This window comes from Vitis riparia, chromosome 14 (assembly GCF_004353265.1).
Source record: "Vitis riparia cultivar Riparia Gloire de Montpellier isolate 1030 chromosome 14, EGFV_Vit.rip_1.0, whole genome shotgun sequence".
In the NCBI taxonomy this organism is placed as follows: Eukaryota; Viridiplantae; Streptophyta; class Magnoliopsida; order Vitales; family Vitaceae; genus Vitis; species Vitis riparia.
In genome coordinates, this window is record NC_048444.1 from 1,691,922 (window position 1) to 1,708,680 (window position 16,759).

The 16,759-nt window shown below is 33.1% G+C and overlaps 3 protein-coding genes across 3 annotated transcripts; 2 read left to right on the forward strand and 1 right to left on the reverse strand.

The window, feature by feature from the left end:
• The first annotated feature begins 6,610 nt into the window (after positions 1–6,610).
• Positions 6,611–7,990, forward strand: LOC117929983 (AAA-ATPase At3g28580-like). The gene has a single exon (XM_034850432.1). It carries the CDS (start codon positions 6,611–6,613, stop codon positions 7,988–7,990), a length of 1,380 nt encoding a protein of 459 aa, XP_034706323.1.
• Positions 7,991–11,482: 3,492 nt separating this feature from the next.
• LOC117931205 lies at positions 11,483–14,988 on the reverse strand. Its single transcript, XM_034852126.1, has 2 exons — positions 14,554–14,988; positions 11,483–11,696 (listed from the first exon to the last, which is right to left on the reverse strand). The coding sequence occupies exons 1-2, from the start codon at positions 14,894–14,896 to the stop codon at positions 11,662–11,664; spliced, it is 378 nt and encodes a 125-aa protein (XP_034708017.1). The 5' UTR covers positions 14,897–14,988; the 3' UTR covers positions 11,483–11,661.
• A 583-nt stretch (positions 14,989–15,571) lies between these two features.
• LOC117929987 (AAA-ATPase At3g28540-like) lies at positions 15,572–16,707 on the forward strand. The gene is made up of 2 exons (XM_034850436.1): positions 15,572–15,579; positions 15,642–16,707. Exons 1-2 carry the CDS (start codon positions 15,572–15,574, stop codon positions 16,705–16,707), a joined length of 1,074 nt encoding a protein of 357 aa, XP_034706327.1.
• The last annotated feature ends 52 nt before the right edge of the window (positions 16,708–16,759 follow it).

Below are 16,759 nucleotides of genomic sequence, written 5' to 3' on the forward strand. Positions count from 1 at the left end.
TCCCTCCACATCCCTCTCTCCTTTTGCCACTGAGCTCCTCCAAGCTGTGTGTTCTCCCGTATAGATTCTCCTGCAACTATACATCACTCATATAAGAAGAACAGGTAGAGAGAGGTATGCGTATGGCATGAAGTAAAGTAAACGGCTGATTCTTCGGCTTCTTAATTTCCCCATAATTATAACATGTTGGGTCAACTCCCACATCTTACTTTGTCTCATAGTATGTACTACCATATACTTTTTTTTACTATGATTTTTGCAAAAATCCAATCTTAAACTCCAAAAAAAAAAAAAAAAAAAAAAAAACTCTATATAAGCAAGGTTTAACTGGCGTTTAAGGATGATGCAGGCAGGCGGTATTGGGGGAGGGAGGACAGACCGGGGTGTATAAAACAACTAATTAGGATTAAGGATAAGGAAATAATGTAATAAAATCAATACTAGTTGTTAATTAATAGATTAGTGATGATGATGACAGGACAGATCTTAAATCTTAATTATTTTCTCCTGCTCACAAGACTGAATACAATTTTAGGGTTTGTTTAAGAAAGTTGTCAAGGCTAACACAGCTGGATATATAGAGCATCTTAAACTATATTTTCAAGCCTCTAATCCACTTACCTCATTTACATCAACGTCATTATGATGCGTGAAAAACAGTGTGTCACACTGCATATTGCCTAGGCGTTGACGAAGTACTCAGAAAAACAGTAAGTGAAATATGGTGGAAAGTAAAAACAAGAATCAACACATTGGCTACAGCAAGATAGCTAGCTAGCTAGCTTGCTAATAAAATATTGTAAAATTTCAGCAGATTCCATGGGTGGGGAGCCTCAGGCCTGCATATTAGAAATGAACATATGCTATAAGACAACGGTGTACGTAAGACAACGGTGTACGTGAGACAACACATGTGGGAAGACAAAATGAAGATGAATGTCGCCAAAAATGAAACGAGGAGGAAGGTAGAGAAAAGAAAAAGAGATGGTCGGTTGTAAGAAAAGAAGTTGGAGGGTGTGTTGCCACAGAAAGATGGCACTTGCCCACAACATATATGAAAGAGCAGGTGCCATCTCTCGTGCGGCAAGACTCCCCAAACTTCCTGTGATTCTTTCCTTCTTTCTTGCTTGCCTGCCTGCCTTCCTGCCTGATGGCCTGTCGTATTTATAGACTCCAAAGTCCCACTAGAAAGCTAATCACCCTAGAAAGCTAATCACACTTTCCCACTAAGCCAGAACAGTCTGCCTAACTGAACTTTCTCGTGCCAGAATTGAGAGACATGTATTGGAACACCTGGTCAAAACCAAGGAACCATGTCCCACAGGAGTGGTTTTTCGTGGAACGTGGGCTGCTGCTAGCTGCCTCCATTTCACATCGTAGTTTCGCCCACAAAATCTCGGCAAACATTCAATGTGCGATTGGCCTTGATTTGTTGATTATACGTACTATGCTACCAACCCAACCATACCAAATATTTTTATAGAAATAAATTATTTGTTTGTTATGTTATTTTGAAAAAAAAAAAAAGGAAAATATGTTTAGCAAATAAAATATAGGGTGTTTTATTTTCATTCATTTTTTAGTAACTGTTTTAAAAAATAATTAAATAAATATAGAGAATATTTAAAAATAGAAGAATACATATAATTTAAAAAAAAAACATATTTAAAAACAAAATATTTCAAATTCTTAAATTAACATTTGTTTTACAAAATATCAAAAATTCTAAATTGTTTTTTGAAACAGTTACCAAATAGGATCATGCTTTTTCGGTACCTATTAAAATATATTATCAATCAAGTAGTATCATGTACATATTTTTAAGTCTCATTGTTTATACTCTTGTACTTTGATTTCATTCATTTATACCCTTATTTTATAGTTCATATCTATATATATATATATATATGAAGATATTGGAAAATATCTCAAATTTCTAATTAGTATAGATTTTATATTATTGTTTAAAAAAAAACATTATGTAGACTATTTCATATATTCATATGTTATTGTAATATTGAATTTCCAATTAAAGTTGTTAGAAATATCTCTATAAATTTTCTAAATTATAATGGAAAAAATTTATGAGATAAAGATGAGCATGTAAAAACTATAAGTGGTGGATACAGGTGCAAGGGAGAATGACCGGAGAGAAATGACTCATGGTTCAAAGTGTAAATATAAGAAGTGAAGAAATATGGGATATTTCGATAACTCAATAATTGTATTTGATTTTGTCATCTATAATATTTTTTATGGTAGTAGAAAGATTCCCTTTCATCATAGATATAAGCAAGGATAAAAATATCGGTAATCATGGATATATCTATAGTTCGATTTTAAGGAATATATCAAATATATCGGAAATTTATCGACAGATATTTTAACACAAAATATCGATTGACCGAAAATTGATCAAAACTTATAAAAATATAAAACAAAACTCTTATAAATGAAATTAAAAGTATAATAGGCATTTTAAAGTTTTTTTGTTGAAGAAATATATATATATATATATATATATATATATATATATTTAAGTGTATATTGATTATTAAATTACATCAAATATTATTTAATAATAATATTGTGATATTTGATTATAATATGTTTAATTTTAAAGTACATTTAATGTTTAAATTATAATATATTTTATTTAATTGTATTAAATGATAATAAATGTATAATTTTCTTATATTTAATTAATATATTAATGATATTAAAATCTTTTTACTACTTAATTAAATGAAAAAATTTTATTTACTTATAAAATAATTATAATTAATTAGTTGTTTAAAGGATTGTTTTAATCTTTTGTATATATGAATATTTTTAATACATGTATATATCTATGTGTGTGTGTGTGTGGCTTTAACCTTTTGGTTGGGGGTTCAACTCCCAATAGTAGCACAACAGTTAAAGAGTAAGCACACAAGATGATTAAGAATTTTGAAAGAGTTAAAGAGAAAGCACACAAGATGATGACAAACGTGGACCGCCCATTTGAAATAATAGAACTTAATATGAAGAATTTTGAAAGAATTAAAGAGAAAGCACGCAAGATGTTGACAAAAAGGTAGCAGCAATAATGAGCAACACAACAACCCATTTTTTAGCTTTGACTCTGCTAACATAGATCGTCGATATTTCGTTTGAAAATATCAGAACTTAATATGAAGAATTTTGAAAGAGTTAAAGAAAAAGCACATAAGATGATGACAAAAGGAAGTAACGATAATGAGCAACACAACAACTCATTTTTTAGCTTTGACTCAACCAATGCAGAGCATTGACCGTTGATTATTTTGGTTGAAAATATCATAACTTAATATGAAGAATTTTGAAAAAGTTAAAGAGAAAGCACACAAGATGATGTCAAAATGAATGATTATTCTCTTATGAGGATATGATACAAAAAATGTCTATCATGTAGAGATAGAAGACTAACTCAATGGAATTTGATCCAATATAAAGATTATTAAAAAATATCTCAGATTCTTAATTAGCATAGATTTATTTTTTGTAAAAAACATTTTCTATATTTATAATTCGTTATAATATTGAATTTCCTTGTATAATAAAGAAAAGTATTATAAATATCTTTATAAATATTTCATGATCATAAAAAAAAACATGAAATGGAAATGGTTTGTAAAGACTCCATATGGTGAATAGAGATGTGAGTACGAAAATTAGACACTTGACAAAGTGTTTAAGGTATAGATACAAAAAGTGCCGATAAAATGTAGATACAAGAAGTACGAAAAAAAGAAATGATTTTTTTTAAGTCATGAATATAAGTATAATTCATCCAACCACGTTAAACCTCGGATTCTTTTATCTGAATTATTTTATGTCTTGAAATAACATTGACAAGACTTCTTTAGGCACGATTCACGTCTCCTATAATTGGGTATGTGTGAGGATTAACGAACATCCGTGTGGACGGTGTGAACGCTACTTTATTTTGTGGGCGGGTTGAGTCGGGTGGTGGTGGTGGTGGGGGTGGGGGCGGCGATCTGGTCTAGAACATTGAGTTATGAAATATATACTATTATAGGACTTGTGATCGGTAAGGTGGAAAAGCAACCTTATAAATTGTGTGCAAATGTGATCCTAAGGAAAGAACGTGTTTTGACAAGGTGGCCTGGTCTGGTCTGGTCTGGCCTGGTCTGGCCTGGCCTAGAGTCAGAGTGGTCCAACTAGAAATTCGACAGAAGGGACATTTATAAAATTAAATAAAAAAATTAAAATTTTCATGTGGAAATAGATTTTTTTTTTATTATTATTATTATTACATGGATGATGGAAAATGATATATTATAATAACACTTGTTGGAGCTTGAATGAATAATGATGTCATGATGGGTAAATAAATCAATTTATTTCAACTGTTTTTGTTGTAAATACTTGTATCAATTTCAAACATCTAGAACATGTAATATAAAAATGTTGACCAACCTAAGATATGTCAAATTAAGTTATTAAGTCAAAGAAATTTAAAGAAAAGTTAAGAATATTATCAAGTTGTGCAAACTATGGCTAAGAAAATTCAATGGTCAATTTTTAAAGACTTTTTTATGTGAGAAAGGGTGAAGAATTTCAAAAAAAAATAGAAAGAAAAATTTGTAACAAATTAAAGCCAAAGAATCGGTCCAAGTTAATAAAAGTCTCATTATGAAATTTCCGATCTTTTAAAAAAGAATTGAAAAACCTTATACATTGAGTTATAACTTGAACAGGTTAGTCAGATTAAAAACTAAACTAAGTCCAATCCAATTAGTTGGGTTAAATTAGAGTTGATAAGGTAAAACTCAAGTTTATTAGTTAAATTTGAGTTAATCAAATTGATTGAATTGCATTATCTAGAATCAATCAATAGTGTTTTTTTAAATTTTTATTTATTTATTTATATCAAAATTTAAATAATAAACAGGACCAAGTTTCAAAATAGCAAAAATAAACTTATATTTAAAAAAAAAGTTGAAAAACCATATGATATAATTATAATTTGATGTCTTATTAAATCTAAAATGAAAATAAATATTATTATACAAGATAATAAATATTATAAAAATATTAAATTAGATTCAAATTGGGTTTGGATTGTTAAAACATTGACCCAAAACCAATCTAGTCAATTGGATTAATAAAATTCAAGTTTATTAATTAGATTTGAATTAGTCAAATGGATTGAATTGCATTATCTAGAATCAATTAATAATGTTTTTTAAAATTTTAATTTATTTATTTATATCACAATTTAAATAGTAAATAAGACCAAGATTCAAAATAGCAAAAAATAAACTTATATTTTTTTTAAAAAAAAAAGTGAAAAACCATATGATATAATTATAATTTTGTTATAAAATATGAGAATTTATCGGATTATGGGAACTTGTGGATGATCATCCATATTAATGTATATCTCTTTGATACCTCTAATGAAAATTATATTTTATTCTCTTCCTACATTTTAATTTTTCTTTCTTGTTTTCTTCTCCTTTCACTTTATAATTTTACAACAAATTTAATGTCTTATTAAATCTAAAATGAAAATAAATATTATTATACAAGATAATAAATATTATTAAAATATTAAATTAAATTTAGATTAAGTTTAGATTGTTAAAATATTGACCCAAAACCAATCTAGTTCGAATACTAAAAATATTTATTCAAACTTATCCAAACATCAAGATGAGTTCGATTGAATCAAGTCAGGTTCCCAAAAGACATTGCAACTAACTACCTGATATAGAAACAAAAAAAAACACAAACAAAAAAACAAAAGCCCAGAAAGAAAAAGAAAAAAAAAACATGCATGTTCCTATTGCTTTCCACAGCACGGATAATTATTTTAGATATTTGGTGAAATTCATGGGACTATGGGGAAGTAATAAATTATTATCATAATACAAGGTACTTAGACATTTGTATCTTAAAAAAATTACCTAGCCATAATCAAAGATTAGCAATAAATTAATACTATTAAAGAAGACGGAGAAGGAAATAATTTAAGAAGCCAAAGCCAATTTTCGGTTGTCATAAGGTATAGCATCGAGACTGAAAGTAAAAATTGAAGAATCAATTTATGAAAACTAATTTAATTGATTCGATTTTCTATTCTTTTGTCTAATTGATAAAAAAAAATGAATTAAATCAACTTATGTATATATTATAATTTATAATTATTTAATTTTTTTTATATTTATCACTACATATCATAAATTTTATTAAAATAATAGAATTAGTTTTTAAATGTATTTGTTTTATTTTAAATTAAGAATTTTAAAATACATTTTCAACTTTAAACCCAAATTAGTTTTAGAAATCAGTTGGATTCAAAGTTGATTTCTAAAACCAATTTCTACTTTTAAAGGAAAGTGGAGTTAAGGAAATAAATAAATAGGGAGTTTAGGAAAATTCTATTTCATAAAATAAAATAAATTAAAATTGATTCGGAGGAAGTTGCCAAATTTGGGGTGTCCAAGAAAGGCAACTTCACCAATCCTTCCCTCTATATATAACAAGAGTCTATAGAAGGGATGCAAGAGGCTTATGAAGAAGCAGCAGACGAAGAAATAGAAGAAGAAGAAGACTGAGTGCCATGTCCATGAGAGGTCTGTTTGCTAATGTGGGATCCACGATGGCTGGTTTAATGTTTGTATATGCCATGTTTCGGCAATACTTCCCTGAGCATCTCCGGTTCTCTGTCTGGAGGCGCTATCAAAAACTGGTGAAATTCTTCAATCCCCAAATTTCAATCACCTTCAACCAATTCGTCGGGAAGTGGGCAACACCCAGTCAAGCTTATTGTGATATTAGGACTTACCTCGGCCAGACTTCATCCGCTCAGGCGTCTCGGCTGATAGGCAGTTTGGCCCACAACAAGACTCTCGTTCTCGGCATGAGCGATTTCGAAGAGGTGGCAGATGAGTTTCAGGGTGTCCAAGTATGGTGGCTTCTTGGAAAACATGCGCCCAATACCAACTCAATTTCAGTCTACAGCGGAACCAATCATGAGAAGAGGTACTACACTCTCACTTTCCATAAGCGGCACCGGGCTCTGATTATTGGGCCTTACTTGAATTATGTGTTAAAAGAGGGTAGAGCGCTCAACAGTAGAAACAGGAAGAAGAAGCTTTACACCAATGAGGATAATGAGTGGAACCAGGTGGTGTTCCAGCACCCTGCCACATTCGAGACGCTGGCGCTTGACCCTGAGAAGAAGAAGGAAATTATGGATGATCTGATGGCATTCAGTAAGGGTGAACAGTTTTATGCCAGAATTGGGAGAGCTTGGAAGCGCGGGTATCTCCTTTACGGCCCTCCAGGGACCGGCAAGTCCACCATGATTGCGGCCATGGCTAATCTCTTGAATTATGATGTTTACGATCTTGAACTCACTGGGGTGAAGAGTAACACCGAGCTCAAGAAGCTTTTAATGGAGATATCCAGCAAGTCCATCATTGTGATTGAAGACATTGACTGTTCACTTGATCTCACCGCTCCAAGGAAGAAAGCCCCAACAGATAAGCTTGCAGACGGTGAAGGAGATGACAAAGTAAAGAAACCAGCAACAAAAAGCAAGAGTAACGAAACCAGAAACGTTACGCTATCGGGGCTTCTGAATTTTATTGACGGCATCTGGTCTTCTTGCGGGGGAGAAAGACTCATAGTCTTTACTACCAACCATGTGGAGAAGCTCGATCCGGCACTGATAAGGAAAGGAAGGATGGATAAGCATATAGAGTTGGCCTACTGCAGCTTCCAAGCATTCAAAATCCTGGCTAAGAATTACCTTGGTTTAGAATCACACCCTGCATTTCCCAAAATCGGTGAGTTGTTGGGGCAAGTCAACATGACCCCTGCGGATGTTGCTGAGCATCTAATGCCCAAGACTCTCTCCGAGGACGCTGAATTTCGTTTGGAGGATCTGATCAAAGCCCTTGAGAAAGCCAAAGAAAGAGAGAAGGTTGGAAGTTGAGGAAGATGCTATAAGACTTCAATTTGTGTTGTGTAGATCCTATATCATATGTCATATATTTGGTTATTTCGTTACTAGGCATTTTGGATGTTTCCTTTGTTTTAACTACCCATTCTATTTTCATTATAAGTTTGTGATTAGCCATGCACTTTGATAGTATATTTATTGTAGTTTGCCAAAGAGATTTAAAAGAAACAAATAAGTGGAGAGAATGAGAAAAAGAAAATCAAACAAAAATTTTAGTATTCAATGCTTGAAATTTTCTTTTGATAAATTTTACACGGCGAGAACATATTTGATATTTTTATAACAATTTTCAAAAACATTTGTCAAACATGTATACTAAATATATATTAAAGAAGAGTCTCAAAAGTCGATTCAAATAGTCTTTTTCTCTTACGGTTGCAAGGGAATGCATTGTTAATAATTAAGAATCACTATTAATAATAAAAAAAAAAATTGGAAGTATCTCATGCAAATATGCCAAACCCAAATATTGAGGGCCTGTTTGGTTGCTTTTTTTGAAAACTATTCTGAAAAACAGTTTTTTGTGTTTTTTTTTTAAAAAAAAAATTGTATTTGGGAACTGAATTCTAAAAAACAATTTTTGTTCTAAAAAATAAAATGATTGGTTGAGTTAATAAAAAAGTTTTTTAGAATAAATAAAACAAAAAACATGTTTGAAAGTTGATTTTTTTTTAATTGAATGTTTTTTCGTAATTCCTCTTTATTAATAAAAAAATATATAAATAAAAAAAATTCAACAAAAGATAATAATAATTGGTTTTGTTTTTTAAAATTGAGTATTTTCTTTAACTAATTGATATTGTAAATATATAAATAATTTTTATATTCACACTTTATAAAAAATAATTTTTTAGAATAAATAAAATAAAAAACTTTTAATTGAAAGTTTTTTTTTAATAAATAAATAAATAAAAATTGTATGAAAGGGGAATACTTCTCTCTCTACTTTCTCTCCCAACACTCCACGTACTCCCATAGTACCACAACTACAACCTCTTTATCTTTAAAATCTAAAGAAATTCAACTCCAAAGACAAAAACACAAAAATAAATGGAATCAATAGGCGAAGTTTCCAGAATTTCTGAATTCTTACACAAAAAAATTGGTTGTTTGATTTAGTCTGTTTTTTTTTTTTTTTTTTTTTTTTTTTGTCATTCTTTTTTGTTCCAGTTGTTTTTTTCTTCAATATTTTTTTTAGGTATGGTCTTGTTTGGTTGTTGAAAAAATTGAGGGAGGGAAAATTTTGAAGTTTCTGTTATTGGTTGTATGGAAAAAGAAATGATGAGGAGTTGTTGTGTTCTCTCGAATCCTAACAGGGATAATCTTCCCAATTTCATACCCATAAAAAGAAAAATAAAAGAGGCATACGGAGAGGAGAGAGAGTAAAATGCAAAAAAAAATGGGAAAAGTTCATGCAAGCTCCAATGGATAACAGTTGCTCCACACCAGAGCAGCACATCCGTTTGAACTGAAGAGTGAAAGAATCTGTGGAGGCGAAAACCAGCCATGAAAAAGAAGAGATTAGGGCGAAAACATGGACAACATCCTATTTTTTCTTGTTCTTTGAATAGGGTAAAAAACAATAAAAACATCTTCAAGATGTTCAAGGTATTTGAAAACACAGAAAACACATAAAACAACTTAACATTCCTTTGTCAAACTAGTTTTTAGTGTTTTTTTGTTTCCAAGAACAGAAAACAATTTTTGAAAACATCAACCAAATATGTCCTAAATTTTTGATAATTTTATTTTTAATCTTAAAAACCTTCTTTCTCAATTCTTTTAGATAAACAATTTAAAAAATATTTCTAAATTTACAATAAAATCCAATTTGAATTAAGTTGTGTTTTTTTCTTTCAAAATTAATAGAAATTGTCTTTTTAAAATATTACAATTCATAAAATATTTCCAAATTAAATTAAAATTACCATTTTTAAAATATGGTAATCTTCAAATAAATATTACCTAAATTTATAGTAATAGAAAGGAATCCAATTAGAAAGTCATTGAAGTTAGAATCTAAAGTTGCTTTAAAAAGTCTAGATTTGTAGTTTTAAAACAACCATATCTTTAAATACCCATAATTGGTCCACTACCTAGTCTTAAGTTATTCTTGCATTAAGGTTCTATTTTATTAACATACCTTAAACTAGGAAGATTCCAACTCAAAATAGGATTTAGAAACACTTCCAACTAGGATCACCGATCCTTGTCTATGTCCACAGAAACTTTTCTTATATATAGGGGAGTGGGAGAGGCGAGCTGCACCAACAAGAAGAAGAGGGAATAGTGAGAATGGAGAGCAGAGATATGTTCGGGAATGTGGGATCCATGGTGGGCAGTGCAATGTTCATGTGGGCTATGTTTCAGAACCACTTCCCTCAGCGCCTTGGTGACTTCATCAGGAGATACTATCAGAAACTGGTGAATTTCTTCAATCCTTATATTGAAATCACTTTCTATGAGTTCACCGGAAAGTGGGGAGCGCGGAGCGAAGCTTACAAGGACATCCAGACTTACCTCGGCTACAAGTCCACCAGGCAAGCCTCCAAGCTCAAAGGTGGTTTAGTTAAGAACAGCAGGTCTCTGGTTTTTGTTGACGAAAATTGGATACAATGGAGAAAAGAAACACTCTCACACACTCACTTTGATACAATGAAACTCTCAAAGATACAAAATAAGAACAACAAGAAGAAGAACACAAGAAAGGCTCAAACAAGTTCTTGGAACTTTGTCCAAAGACTCTATTTCCTCCCACCTCTAGAAATCTTTAGGGAACTAATGGAAATAGTCTTGAGATTGATCAAGCCTTTTCACTTTTCTGCATAAGATTTCAAAAGAAGAAAAGTCATATATATAGCACTCTTAGGGTTGAAAAAAGGTTACAAGGATGAGAAAAAACCCATTGTCTTCCTCAATCTCTTCATCTTTGTAACATTCAAAAATTAAATCATAAGTTTAATTCACACATTAAACATGATTTAATCTCAAATGTGTAACTCTCTTACACTTAACCTCTTAAGTTTTATAAAGTTACAAAGATGAGAAGACTCATTGTCTTCCTTAACCTTTCAAGTTTTGTAACATTTCAAAACTTAATCATATGTGTAAATACCTCTTAAGTTTTGTAAAGTTACAAAGATGAGAAGACTCATTGTCTTCCTTAACCTTTCAAGTTTTGTAACATTTCAAAACTTAATCATGTGTTTAATTCACACTTTAAAAGTGTAACCCTTCTTACACTTTATTTTCAAAGGTTAATTTTCAAAAGTGTAACTCTTCTTACACTTTATTTTTAACCAATAATATATATATTTATATAAATATAACAATCCCCCACTTGGTTAAAAATAAACATCAACCCTTATAACCTTAACAGTGAAAATGCATAAAATAAAATATCTTTCGATTTGAATTTTACCTTAGTGTAATTGTCACAAAGCTCCGTTGAAATCCTAGGTTGCTTGTAGCATTGAACCAGTTATTCCTTGTAACGAAACCGGTAACAACACACACACTTCCACTAACCACACGAGTGCCCATTATTTTCTTGCTTAGCACTTTTATGGCCATGTGCTCAATCCATTCATGAACTTTCTTGAAAGAAACTCTAACTCTCATGAGAGGCGGCACCACCCCTAAGTTCACATAGGTGAAATTCTTCCAGCATCCTTGTTACCTTTAAGATGCTTGTCACACATAGACTGAATTTCATTAAAAGCTTTAAGCTTAACCCTCCAACGGTAACAACCAGCATTAATCATCACGGATGGAACTCACATGTTCTAATGCTGCTACAACCCACTTATCAATGACTTGTTTTTACCCATTGAACTTAAGACTAGTCATTTCTTAGTATTAAGTTGGGTTACCATCATTGGTGAGTTTTATTTAAGGAGTTTTAGTCCCATCCCTCTAGATGTTATCCTTACTAAATCTCTTGTAAGAGGTTTAGTAAAAGGATCCGCCAAGTTTCCACTTGACCTCACAAATGAGATTGAGATGATTCCATTTTGAATCAATTGTCTCACATAATCATGTCTAATGCTTATATGTCTAGACTTCCCATTGTACACTCCACTGTACGCACGAGCTAGAGTGGCTTGACTGTCACAATGTATCGACACTGTTGACACATTATTTGCAGTAAAAGGGATGTCCATCATGAGATCCCTAAGCCACTCAGCTTCTTTTCCAGTTGCAGCTAGAGCTATAAACTCTGCCTCCATGGTTGAGTGTGATATACAAGTCTGTTTCTTGGATCCCCAAGAGACAGCCCCACCACCAAGTGTAAACACCCAACCTGTGGTAGATAAATTATCTCCCACACTCGATATCCAGCTTGCATCTGAATACCCTTCAAGTATAGCAGGAAACTTTGAATATTGGAGGCTTAGTTCTTTGGTATTCTTTAGGTAACCAAGAACTCTACCAATAGCTTTCCAATGTTCCACGCTTGGATTGCTAGTAAACCTACTTAGTTTACTAACTGCAAATGAAATGTCAGCCCTAGTACACTGAGCAGCATACATAAGACTTCCAATTGCACTTGCATACTCAAGTTGAGCCACCGATCTACCATCATTCTTTTCAAGTTTTATACTTGAATCAAATGGAGTATTAGCATTTTTAATCTTGAGATGACTAAATTTGCTAACTACTTTCTCAATATAGTGGGTTTGGTTCAAAGCATAACCCCCACTATTTCTTTTCACTTTGATACCCAAGATAGTATCAACTTCTCCAAGATCTTTCATCTTGAAGGTTGAGGATAGAAACCTTTTCGTTTCTATTATTCCTTTCATGTCATCACTCAAGATTAACATGTCATCCACATATAGACACACTATGACCATATAGTCATCACAAGTCTTAGAATATAAGCACTTGTCCACATTGTTGTGTCTAAATCCATCCGAAAGAATAGCATGATCAAATTTTTCGTGCCATTGTTTGGGAGCTTGTTTTAAACCATATAATGACTTGACAAGCTTACACACTTTGTTTTCATTCCCCAGTAGAACAAAACCTTCCGGTTGTTCCATGTAGACCTCCTCATTGAGATCCCCATTCAAGAATGCCATTTTGACATCCATTTGATGAACAAATAGATTATGAATTGATGCCAAAGCAAACAATATCCTAATCGATGTTGTTCTAGCCACCGGCGCATAGGTATCAAAATAATCAATACCTTCTCTTTGTTTAAACCCCTTAGCTAACAACTTCGGCTTTGTAAACTTTAAAGGCATTGAAAGTTTCACTTTTGTTTTTCAACAAAAACACATAGGTAAATCTAGAACAATCATCTATGAATGTAAGAAAATACCTATTTCCACCTCTTGTTAACATGCCATTAAGTTCACAAAGATCACTATGTATTAAATCAAGCAAATTAGATGATCTCTCAACACTATGAAAAGGCTTTTTAATCATCTTTGATTTAACACATATTTCACACTTTTCAAATTTCTTGGTATCACAAGCAATCAAACCACATTTCACAATCCTTTTAATAGTGCTTAAACCAACATGTGCAAGCCTATTATGCCACAAAAATAAAGAATTTGAATCACACATATAAGCGGAAGTAGAAGCCATTTTATTGATATTGTCATTGGTACAAAGTTTGATCATCCCATCACAAGAATACCCTTTTCCCACAAAGTTCCCCGATTTGGATAAAATTAGCTTACCGGATTCAAACACCGCTTTGATACCCGGTTTGCCAAGCAAATCCCCACTAACCAAATTTTTATTCATATCGGGGACATACAATACATTTGTAAGGGTAACCTTTTTGCCGGAGGTAAAAACAACTTCAATAGTGCCCTTGCCAAGCACCTTGGATCTTCCTTCATTGCCCATTTGAACCTCTTGATCTCCCTTTGCATCTTCAAAGGTCTTGAAAAGAGATTTGTCATAGGTAACATGAATTGTGGCACAAGTATCATACCACCATCCTTGCACCTTTCCTTGGACAACGCACACTTCGCTTAGTGTTGCAATGATCTCCTCATCAATTGCATTCACCACAACCCCTTTTTGGTCCTTTCGGAACCTACACTCCCTAGCATAATGCCCGGGTTTTCCACACACAAAACAAGGACCTTTCTTGCCCTTAAATTGCTCTTGATTTTTCTTGGGGCTCATATAATTTCCGGAATTCCTTTTGATGTTGTTATTTTTACCTCTAGGATGATTGGCCTTTGAAACCGCATTGGCTTTGTTAGTCCCACCATTGGACTCTTCCACCATTTTGTCTCTTGATCTCGATTCTTCCTCAATGCGAAGATGTTTTTGAATCTCCTCCAAGGAGTAATCTTCACTCTTGTGGAGAATCCTCTTCCGGTAACCTTTCCAACTTGATGGTAATTTAGCCACAATAGCACCAACTTGGAAGGCCTCCGGAAGTTCAATTTTGAGAACTTTCAACTTATTCACAATTACTTGCAACTCATGAATTTGTGGTAAGAGAGGCTTTTCATCAAAAAATTTGAAATCTATGTATTGAGAAATAAGAAACTTTTTGGTACCTTCTTCCTCGGCTTTGTACTTGTTTTCAAGAGCCTCCCAAATCTCCCTCGCGGAATTGGTGTTGGTGTAGAGATCATATAGCCTATCGAATAAGGCGTTCAAAATATGACCCCTACATATGAGCTCATCATCCTCCCTCTTCTTCCTTGCCGCCACCACTTGAGGTGTGTCATTTTCCTTTGGTTCCGGTAACGGTGCCAAGGTAGGATCAAGGATGTAGAAAATCTTGAGTGCTGTGAGAAGGAATCTCACCTTGTCTTGCCACCTAGTGAAGTTGGAACCATCAAAACGATCCAACCTCACAAGGTCTTGGTTCATAATCTTGATAGTCTCTCCTTCCATTGTGAATAGAGTCTTTGATTGTTGACGAAAATTGGATACAATGGAGAAAAGAAACACTCTCACACACTCACTTTGATACAATGAAACTCTCAAAGATACAAAATAAGAACAACAAGAAGAAGAACACAAGAAAGGCTCAAACAAGTTCTTGGAACTTTGTCCAAAGACTCTATTTCCTCCCACCTCTAGAAATCTTTAGGGAACTAATGGAAATAGTTTTGGGATTGATCAAGCCTTTTCACTTTTCTGCATAAGATTTCAAAAGAAGAAAAGTCATATATATAGCACTCTTAGGGTTGAAAAAAGGTTACAAGGATGAGAAAAAACCCATTGTTTTCCTCAATCTCTTCATCTTTGTAACATTCAAAAATTAAATCATAAGTTTAATTCACACATTAAACATGATTTAATCTCAAATGTGTAACTCTCTTACACTTAACCTCTTAAGTTTTATAAAGTTACAAAGATGAGAAGACTCATTGTCTTCCTTAACCTTTCAAGTTTTGTAACATTTCAAAACTTAATCATGTGTTTAATTCACACTTTAAAAGTGTAACCCTTCTTACACTTTATTTTCAAAGGTTAATTTTCAAAAGTGTAACTCTTCTTACACTTTATTTTTAACCAATAATATATATATTTATATAAATATAACAGTTTTGAGCATTGATGATCATGAGGAGGTGGTAGATGTGTGTCAGAGAGTCCAAGTATGGTGGATATCTGGAAAACAAAATCTCAACAGGAAGTCAATTTCAATATACCCAGTTCGAGGACAGAGCGATGATAGGAGGTATTATACTCTCACTTTCCACAAGCGTCACTGGGATCTCATCTCTGGGCCTTACCTGAATTATGTGCTAAGAGAGGGTAAAGCGCTCAAAGACAGAAACAGGCAGAAGAAGCTTTATACCAATAAGGAGGGCGAGTGGAACTGGGTAGCGTTTGAGCACCCTGCAACGTTCGAGACACTGGCGCTGGAGCCCGAGAAGAAGGAGGAAATTATGGAGGATCTCATAGCATTCAGTGGGAATGAAGAGTATTATAGGAGAATTGGTAGAGCTTGGAAGCGCGGGTATCTCCTTTATGGCCCTCCAGGGACTGGTAAGTCCACCATGATTGCAGCCATGGCTAATCTCTTGAATTATGACATTTATGATCTGGAACTTACTGGGGTGGAGAACAACACTGAGTTGAAGATGCTGTTGATGGAGATATCAAGCAAGTCTATCATTGTGATTGAAGACATTGATTGTTCCCTCGATCTCACTGGTCAAAGGAAGAAAGCAGCAACATACGAGGATTCAGAGGAGGAGAAAGATGAGAAAGAGAAGAAAGGAGGAAAAGAAAAGGGCACCAAAACCAGCAAGGTCACATTATCTGGGCTTCTGAATTTCATCGATGGGCTGTGGTCGGCTTGCGGGGGAGAAAGAGTCATAGTGTTCACAACTAATCATGTAGAGAAACTGGACCAAGCTTTGATTCGGAAAGGACGGATGGATAAGCATATAGAGCTATCCTACTGTACCTATGAAGCATTCAAAGTTCTGGCTAGGAATTACCTGAATGTGGAATCACATCATCTGTTCCCAAAGATTAGAGAGTTGTTGAGGGAAGTGGATATGACCCCAGCTGATGTTGCTGAGCATCTAACCACCAAAACTCTTATGAAAGATGCGGGAATCTGCTTGGAGGGCTTGATTTCAGCAATTCAGAGGAAAACAGAAGCAAGGCTGAAGAAGAAATTATCAGCCAAAGGAGCCAAATCATCGAGGAAAAATGATCGGCCAAGGAAGGGTTTGAGTGACTAGTGGTTGGTTCTGTAATGCTTGATTTCTGAGCTTTTCTCATAGGTTTCTTTTT